Source organism: Budorcas taxicolor, chromosome 11 (genome assembly GCF_023091745.1).
Source record: "Budorcas taxicolor isolate Tak-1 chromosome 11, Takin1.1, whole genome shotgun sequence".
In the NCBI taxonomy this organism is placed as follows: domain Eukaryota; kingdom Metazoa; phylum Chordata; class Mammalia; order Artiodactyla; family Bovidae; genus Budorcas; species Budorcas taxicolor.
The window spans coordinates 42,482,026-42,491,450 of NC_068920.1; the positions used below are offsets into that span (position 1 = coordinate 42,482,026).

The 9,425-nt window shown below is 54.5% G+C and overlaps 1 protein-coding gene across 2 annotated transcripts; it reads left to right on the forward strand.

The window, feature by feature from the left end:
- Positions 1 to 230: 230 nt before the first annotated feature.
- GTPBP2 (GTP binding protein 2) lies at positions 231 to 8,136 on the forward strand. Of its 2 annotated transcripts, none has more exons than XM_052647715.1 (12): positions 231 to 434; positions 2,243 to 2,269; positions 2,554 to 2,738; positions 3,033 to 3,141; positions 3,602 to 3,799; positions 4,097 to 4,271; positions 4,407 to 4,626; positions 5,045 to 5,180; positions 5,300 to 5,358; positions 5,907 to 6,078; positions 6,512 to 6,676; positions 6,903 to 8,136. In XM_052647715.1, the coding sequence occupies exons 1-12, from the start codon at positions 249 to 251 to the stop codon at positions 7,077 to 7,079; spliced, it is 1,809 nt and encodes a 602-aa protein (XP_052503675.1). In that variant the 5' UTR covers positions 231 to 248; the 3' UTR covers positions 7,080 to 8,136. The 2 variants fall into 2 exon arrangements, with proteins under 2 accessions (XP_052503675.1, XP_052503676.1); XM_052647716.1 differs by lacking the exon at positions 231 to 434 and adding an exon at positions 1,753 to 2,130 and having other exon boundaries at positions 6,903 to 8,135.
- The last annotated feature ends 1,289 nt before the right edge of the window (positions 8,137 to 9,425 follow it).

Below are 9,425 nucleotides of genomic sequence, written 5' to 3' on the forward strand. Positions count from 1 at the left end.
AGGGCTGCGGCGAGCTCTTTCCAGGGAGCTCCTAGGCTTGAGAACTCTGTATCCCATGGTGCTCCGCGGCTGTTTCTGATGCGACCCGGAGGCCAGGTGATGCGGAGGCGTGGCCTGCGCAGGGCCCCACCCCGCTCTCCTCTGGCTGGCCCGACTCGGCCGTGGCAGTAGGCGCGGCGGCGGCGGCGGCGTCCGCGGCGGCGGTGGCGGGGGGGAGGGGCCGGGCGGGGGGCTGGCGGCAGCGGCGGATGGACTCGCGGGTATCGGAGCTGTTCGGCGGCTGCTGCCGGCCCGGAGGGGGCCCGGCCGTGGGCGGAACCCTCAAGGCTAGGGGCGCCGGCGGCAGCAGTAGCTGCGGTGGCCCGAAGGGGAAGAAAAAGAACGGAAGGAACAGAGGGAGCAAAGCCAACAACCCCCCGTACCTGCCCCCCGAGGTGAGCACCTGAGAAGTGGCGGGGTCAGAGGTAACCACTGCTTCCGGTCCTGGGACTCCAGGAAGGCGGGACAGAGAGTAGTACCCCCTTCCGGTGTCATAGACCCCCGAGAAGAGGAGAACCGTTTTTTCCGGTCCAAGGACCCCAGGGAGGAGGGCCAGAAAGACTGGGCCTCCATTCCTGTGTCAGTACCCGGGGGAGGAAGAGTTGGGAGGGCGGCGGGAATCTCCCCACTCTGATATAAGTAACTCCAGATGAAGTGGGGAAAGGAGGTCCCACCCGCATCCCTTGGGAAGAGCAGAGTAGAATGCCCCAGCCCTTTTCTTGTGCAGCTGAAGGAAGGGAGACTGCATCCGGGGATGTGAGGAGTTAGAGTTTTCTAAACTCGTTCCAAGGAGGAGAGGAGTACCGGGAAAAGAGCAATATGTTCCCTCCCTCTCCACACACACAAACACAAGCAGAGAACACTCAGGCTAAGTCCTCCCGCCCTTTGCCTGTCCTACGAGGAAGTGTGGACAGCCTCCACCTTCCTGCTCCAGCTGCTCCCTAAGGCAGGCAATAATTGCTATTTGTCCCTCTATAGAAAAGGACACAGGGGAAGAGCCTCATCCAGTGGTTGTCAAACTTGAGCACGTTAAGAGAATCACCTGGATTGCTGCTCCACCCCTAGAATTTCCGATTCGATAGGTCAAAGGTGTCCCTGATAATCTGCATTTCTTACAAGTTCCCAGGTGATGCAAATGCTGCTGGTCCTGGGACCACACTTTGAGAAACTTTAGCCTAGACCATCATCCTTGTATCAGTATTCTGAAGCCATCCATTCTAATTTTTCATCTCCAGCAAAATGATAAAAAGGAAAATCTCTGTTGATGGGGAAAGGTCTCCTTTACACTCCCATGCGATTATGGGTGAAGACCTGTAAAAGCCTGAGAGTCAAAGAGCCTTGAAGGGATGGAATGATGACAGGAAGGGGAGAAGAAAAATGAAATGGCCAGGGAGGAGGAGTGCAGAAATACAGGACTGGCAGAACAGGCAAATCTCATATCCTTTTGCACCTGAGAGGGGAAGGCTCGGGCAATGGGATACTTCTGTGTTGGGTCATCTGATATAGGGAAGGGGAGGAGGTGGTGTGATGGACTCAAGATTTCACCTCAGCTGGGGCGCAAGGGCTAGGGGGCAGAAGGGGAAAAGCCACAGTGGTCTGGTTTGTGGTGTCTGTCTCCTTCATTATCTTTTCTGAGTTTCTTCATCTCAACCTCAACTCTGGAAACTAGACTGTCCTTCACCTGGCTCCTCTCTCATTGGGTTTGTAGTGACCAGTGCTGAGCTCACCCTCTGGCACTGCTCCAAAACCTCTTGCAACCTCTTACTCTTGGTGTCATCAGCTGAGAGGGGCAGGCAGGAAGGAAATGGTGTCTCTCAGACCAGTAGCAAAGAACTGCCTCCGCAGCCTGGACATGGAGAAGACACAGACGTGGGGACAGCAATTTGAGGCCCTAGAAGGAAGGAAAGAGGGTGATCTTGCATCTAAGAAGAGCATGCTGCCAGTGATCCGAAAAGAGGGACTCAGGGTACCGTTCCTGGCTTAGATGGATGACTGACTATGTTCTTGGAGGCCTTTCTTTCAGAGAGGTCACCCTGGAGCTGAGTACAGAGCTGGTCTGCCATGGCCTTTGACAGACACCTGCCTAAACAAGTGCGGGTCAAGCTTCTTTCTCTCTTACGTTAGCTGCCTGAACCCCAGTGGGAATCAGGGAAGTAAGGGTTAGGTCTGGACAGTGTGGTAACAGCTCCCTGTTTCTTTTCAGGCTGAAGATGGAAACATCGAATATAAAGTGAGTCTTAGGCTGGGGAGGGGCAGGTTGTCCTTGGTGTGGGATGATTTCTTTATGATCCTTCTAACTTTATGCTCTATAGTCATTTAAAGATGTGGTTCAGAGTAAGGGCTGTGTACCTCATTCTGTTGGAAGAGGACTCGCTGTCCAAGGAGGTCAGGGATGAGGGTGGTTAAGAGGGAAGGGAAGGCCCTAGTCCTTGCAGCAGGACAGATGGGGAACCCTGTGGGGTCAGGAGGAGCATCTCTGACTTTTCCTTCTCGTAATACTTCACCTGCCCTAAGCTGAAGCTGGTGAACCCATCCCAGTATCGTTTTGAGCACCTGGTGACACAGATGAAGTGGCGGCTCCAGGAGGGCCGTGGTGAGGCCGTCTACCAGATTGGGGTAGAGGACAATGGGCTGCTGGTGGGGCTGGCTGAGGAGGAGATGCGGGCTTCCCTCAAGACCCTGCACCGGATGGCAGAGAAGTATGCTTCCCTTTGGTCCTCCTTTCCCTAAATCCCCAGGACCCGCCTTCTCTGGACAAAGGGCTGAAGTGGGGAGGGTTACTTTTCTGGGATCCTCTGCCCTGGATCCAGCCTTGTTTGCCCCTTGACTTAAGGTTCATTTGTGTCAAGGGAGCTGTGGATGCAGGATAGATTGGAGGCGGGTAGGAAGTGGAGTAAGGTGTTGGAAGCTCTGGGGGAGGTATGAGAAGGCCATGGGTCCAGGGGGATGGGGAGTACAGGTGAGATGTGGCAGCTGTGGCCTTGCTGTGACAGAGTTGGAGCAGACATCACTGTTCTCCGGGAGCGAGAGGTGGACTATGATAGCGACACACCCCGGAAGATCACCGAGGTGCTAGTACGAAAGGTTCCTGACAACCAACAGGTGGGTCCCCACCCCTTCCTGTTTCTCACACCCGGGCTCCCTGGGAAGGTCCTATGGTGGCAGACTCTTCCCTGGCCTGAGACTCTGAGGTTTGGTCCCCAGAGACTGCCTGTGCCTTTTTTTTCTGGTTGGACTGGGTCTTTGTTGGTGTGCACCGGCTTTCTCTAGTTGGTGAGCGGGGGCTACTCTTCATTGTGGTGCATGGGCTCCTCATTCTGGTGGCTTCTCTTGTTGCGGAGCACCAGCTCTAGGTGCACAGGCTACAGTAGTTGTGGCTCCTGGGCTTCGTTGCTCCACTGCACGTGCAATCTTTCTGGACCAGGGATCAAACCCATGTCTCCTGCATTGGCAGGCAGATTCTTATCCACCGCACCGCCAGGGAAGTCCCTGCCGCTGCTTTTGACCTTTCGGTGGACAGAGTTGAGGGGTTGGAACCTAACCTCTGACAATTCATCTGCAGTTCCTGGACCTCCGTGTGGCCGTCCTGGGGAATGTGGACTCAGGGAAGTCAACTCTGCTTGGAGTCCTGACCCAGGGAGAGCTGGACAATGGGCGGGGCCGGGCTCGGCTCAACCTTTTCCGCCACCTGCATGAAATTCAGTCCGGCCGAACTTCCAGCATCAGCTTCGAGATCCTGGGCTTTAACAGCAAGGGAGAGGTGCATGCAATCAACGGGACCCAGTGGGACCAGACTCTGAGGATGGGATGGTAGTGGTGAAGGACAGAGTGTGAGGGCAGAGTGTGGAGACTGTGGAGTAGTGTAGATGAAGGCCCTGAGGGCACTGAACCCGCTGTGACCTCCTTAGAAAACAAACAGGGAATCAACTGAACTAAACCCTCAGTGGGGCTCAGGGTTAAGAGGCAGAGTTACCCAGGGACTGGTTTATGTCCTGGCAGCTCTTGAAGGGTTGGGGAGGCTGGCCGGGGGCACTGAGAGCCCGGGGCTCTGGGCCAGGTGGTGAATTACAGTGACTCACGGACGGCAGAAGAGATCTGTGAGAGCAGCTCCAAGATGATCACCTTCATCGACCTGGCAGGCCACCACAAGTACCTGCACACCACCATCTTTGGCCTCACCTCCTACTGCCCCGACTGCGCCCTGCTCCTCGTCAGTGCAAACACTGGGATCGGTAAGAGGCGTCGGTGCAGGGGCGGGGCTCACTGTTCTCCCCCGGGACCCTACACATCTGGGAGCCAGACCACCTCTCCTCTTGCTCTCTCTCCCTTCCCTCATCCTGACTCTCCCGCCTGTCTTCTCTGAGCAGCTGGCACCACACGGGAACACCTGGGGCTGGCACTGGCCCTGAAAGTGCCCTTCTTCATCGTGGTCAGCAAGGTGGACCTGTGTGCCAAGACTACCGTGGAGAGGACAGTACGCCAGCTAGAGCGGGTCCTCAAGCAGCCTGGCTGCCACAAGGTTCCCATGCTGGTCACCTCCGAGGACGATGCCGTCACTGCTGCACAGCAGTTTGCCCAGTCCCCCAAGTAAGGCTTTCCCACTCCAGAATCCTCAGGGAAGGCTGCCACAGGGCCCCAGAGCATGGGGTACCCCTCCCCTTCCCTCAGACCAGACCAGTTGTGGCTCAGTTCTGTGCTTTTTCAGGTTGGGGTTGTGGGAGGGAGTCTTTGCTGAAGGCTGCATCTTTCCCCCAACCAGCTTTCCTGACCCTGGAAGCCTGGAGGCAAAGTGCTGTGCCAGACGTTTCCCATCTCCCTGGGCTCTGGGATGGGTCTCACGTGCCAAGCTCATAGAGAGAGGCCCCAAGCTCCTGGGATGGTTACCAGATAGGAGAGGGCAGCCCTTGTCCACTCTGAGAGAGGCTTGCCTTTCCATGTAGGGGCTCCAGCCACTGCCTCCTATTGGAACTTCCCTCATCTGCCTATTCCCTGCCTCCCTCTACAGCATCACCCCTATCTTCACACTGTCCAGCGTGTCTGGAGAGAGCCTGGACCTGCTCAAAGTCTTTCTGAACATTTTGCCTCCACTCACCAATAGCAAAGAGCAGGAGGAGCTCATGCAGCAGCTGACAGAGTTCCAGGTAATTGGCCATCTGGACAGGCAGTCAGCCAGGGAACTAGGAGGGACTAATCTCGAGCCCAGAGTCTGTTTTGAGGTTTTGGAGCTCCCAGCCCTTGATAGAATCTTCTTTGGCTTCAGGTGGATGAAATCTACACGGTACCAGAGGTGGGCACAGTTGTTGGAGGGACACTTTCCAGGTGAATTGCCTTTCTTGCTTGTTATCTACCCTACTCAGCCCTCATACACCCAAGGACCTGAAAACATCATAGCTCACAGGCCACGCTGGCACTGAACAGATGTGCTTGTTTGTAGATGAGGTTTTCACCATCAGAGGAGCTGGAGAAAGCTCATAAATTGGCTTACAAGGGAAGAAACTTACCACTTCTTAGGACCCTTCAGGCCTCTGCAGGGGGAAGTCTGGGTCTTGACCCCACGAAGATACGTAGAGTACATTCAGCTGACTTCATTGCCACCAGGGAAACGAGGACCCCTGAGACTCTGCCCAAGGGCATGATTGCGCTTTCAGGAATCAGGTGGTCAGTGTTAAGCCAGCAGGTCCCTGTCTGCCAGGCTCTGCTAGTGTGAGCCTTCAGTCTGGACTGGGGCAAGGCAGTCATCTCCTTAGCTTTGAGTCACAGTCTGGGGTCTCTCTCCCCGACCTGAGGGACTCAGAAGGGAATGACCTAGTAGAGAAGTAGGTGGGGGGCTTACGCTGACGTTGTGCCTTCTGCCCTCTGGGCTGCAGTGGGATTTGCCGTGAGGGGGACCAGCTGGTGGTAGGCCCCACGGATGATGGCTGCTTCCTGGAGCTCAGAGTTTGCAGCATCCAACGCAACCGCTCTGCCTGTCGTGTGCTGCGAGCTGGTCAGGCTGCTACGCTGGCCCTCGGGGACTTTGACAGAGCTCTCCTTCGCAAGGTGAGGTGGAAGGGTGGATAGGAGAGAAAACACAAAAGTGTCTGGGAGGCTGGCTGCTTGAAGGAGAAGCATCAAAGGTGCTTCAGGGGAACTCAGAGGGAATATGGTCTCTAACCCAAGAAGGCTGTCCGGGTATGGACATATGCTGTCTGGGTATGGAGAAGGCTTAGGATACTCACAAAGCACAGATCACTAAATGTGAATCATTGTGTCACAACCCTAGTGTCCAGGACTCTGAAAATACCAAGCATTAGATGGGTTAGAGGACACAGGTGGGTGAGGGCTCCTTAAAGAGAAGGGTTTTCAGTCTTCTGAGGTCTTTGTGTTTGAAGTCCTAGAGGAAGAGGAAGCTGTAAAGGGTGTGAGGGCAGCCATGGAGGGGACACTAACGTGAGGTCTGCCCTTCCTGAGTGCGAGGGTTCTGCCTCCCCAGGGCATGGTGATGGTGAGCCCAGAGATGAATCCCACCATCTGCTCAGTGTTCGAGGCAGAGATAGTGCTGCTGTTCCATGCCACCACCTTCCGGCGAGGCTTCCAGGTGACAGTTCACGTGGGCAACGTACGCCAGACAGCAGTGGTGGAGAAGATCCATGCAAAGGTGAGGGGACCCAGCCATGCCCCCATTTTCCCAGGGAACAGTCAGAATTCTACGTCCAGAAAGGAGGGAAGCCTGTTCCCAGACTCAGAGACCTCCCTTATCCCTCCAAGGGGACAAAGCCCCACTCAGGGTGGGTAGATGCCTGCTCAACCCTCGAGGGTGGAGGGCCAAGACTAGTAGAGACAAGAGGCATGGTCCAGGGCCAGTGACCGTGTATCTGCTGCAGGACAAGCTGCGGACAGGGGAGAAGGCAGTGGTACGTTTCCGCTTCCTGAAACACCCAGAGTACCTGAAGGTGGGCGCCAAGCTGCTGTTCCGGGAGGGTGTCACCAAGGGCATCGGCCATGTCACCGATGTGCAAGCCATTGCAGCAGGAGAGGCCCAGGCCAACATGGGCTTCTGAACTCCAAGCGGGCACAGCTCTTCTGCTGTCCCTACAATACAAAAGGTGACTTCCGGCCACGCTGCCCCCCACGTTGGCGGCTCTGTGTGTTAGTAGGCTAGAGAGAGGGGGCGCTCTCCACTGCCTGCTCCCTGCCACATTTTCTGGAGACATGCCAATCTAGGTATGACCAGGGAGGGGCAGTCAGTCGTGAGGGAGAAGACAGAATTCAGGGCAGTGCTCAGCAGCCTGGTGTTCACCTGGTTGGCTCATCAAGCCTGGCAACCCTGCGGCCTGTCTACCGGAGGGAGCTGACCACCGCCCCAGCGGCCCCACTGTCAGGACTGGGCATGATCCACCGGAGTGGTCCCTGCACATCAGGAATTGTCACAACTGCTCGGGGTGGTCCTCGAAAGCTCTCCTTTTTCTATACCTCTGCTCAAGGCCATGTAAGTTGCCCACCTCTACTTGACTATGGACAAAAGACCTCTGCTCCGGGCCATCCGGTGGCCCAGGGTCTGAAGAAAAGGCACAGGGACAGTGAAGGCAGAGCTCCCATCCTGTGCCAAGACACAAGGCCAGCTCCTCAGCTTTCTCCCCCTTCCCTTCTTCACTCAAGGGCCACGTCCCCAGTTTCTCCTCTCAGAGGCCCCACAGGTGCTATTTGTTGTGCTGGCCCAGGTGTGGGGCCGCCAAGCTAAGACTTGGCCAACCGAAGGTCAGCTGCATGTCAATAAGTCTTGTCCCCGCCTCCGCAGTGATCTGTTGATTTTAACACTGGATCAACCAGGATGTTTTACTTTCCCTGACCACAGCTCCCCGTCCCACACCCTCGCCTCCCTTCTGGCCCCATGTGAGTCCTCTCTTGTTTTAGTAGTTTGCAGTGAGCATCCCTTTCCCTCTGTTGCAGGGAACCTGGAGGGAAGGGAAGGATGTTGCCATATTTCCTACTCTTTAGGGCATGGATTCCCTCCTTTCCCTTTGTTAGTGTCCTGGGTTCCCATGGGCTCAGGGATTTGGTTGAGGTTTCTCTGCATATATATATATATATATATATATATATATACACACACACATATATATTTAAATACACATATATATTGTACAGAATAAAAATGTTTTATTGAACACACCGTGCTTATGTTTAAGCCCCAGGCTCATCTTCCAGAGCTGAATTCCTCTCAAGGATCAGAGAAAAGCAAATCCCTTATGGTGCTAAGCCCTGATGGGCGGAAAGAACCCATCTGGCCTCTTGTTCACCCTGCGTCCTTTCCTCCGCACCACTTGCGGTCAGTGTTCCAGTGCTGTGACTCAAATATTCTGGCTTGGTTTGCATAGTTCTTTGAGCAGAATAGAAAGTGAAACTGTCACCTTTCCAGCTAAGACAGGTACCCACCCTGTACTTGAGGAGTTGGCCACTTGCTCATGGTCACAAGGTTACATGAGGAGGCTGATGACTGCCCTGTCAGAGGGAGATAAGCATGCCAGCTATGTAGTGATGGGTAGAACTTAAGAGACATGGCAATCTGATCCTCTTTTCCTAGCAATGCAAAGTGAAGTGAGGTTCGTAATATAGTTTAAACTGACTTTTTGGAGCTGAAGGCTACCCACTGAAACCTTACTGTTTGTGTTCAGAGTACCTGACTACCACATTCTATAGGTGGAGAAATATGGCTCAAGGTTAAAGTCCAATGCAAAAACCAGGGACTACATTTGCAGTACTGATCTTGCAAAAGAAATTTAATAATAAATGTGGCCTATGGTCCCAGGGGTATTCTGCCTTCAGAGTATTAAAGTGAGCCTCCCTACCATTCAGGCTTAGCTGCCCTTTTTGGTCACACCGCACAGCATGAAGCATCTGTGACACCAGGGATCAAATCTGCACCCCCTGCAGGGGAAGCACAGTCCCTTGGCTGCTTTTTAAATATCACTGGTTTAACTGGCTACTAAGAAGCCTGTGGTTGAAGAACTTCCTACTGGTGTTGGGAACTAAGAACCCTTTACTTCCTTCTGTACAGCTGCTCATAAACTGCTATGAGGCAAGGCTGCAGTCAGCATGAAGTACTACAGCTCTTGCCCAACACTGGCCCTTGCACATCTGTCTGCTGTCCCCTCCATGGGCTCCTTGCCAGTATGCCAGGGCAGGGCTGGCATCCCCAAGAAACCAAGGTGTGCTTCCGGTGTGGCCTTGTTGGTTCTTCACTAGTGTTCCCTCTCCCCTCCCCCCAGGACCGCTCCTGGCCTCTAGAAGGCCATTGGAACCAAAGTTTCTACCCACAGTGCTTTTCTGTATGACTTCTTCCTGTCTACTGAAGTGTTAACAATTTGTTCAACTTAATTTGTACAGCACCCGGAGATTTCTTTTCA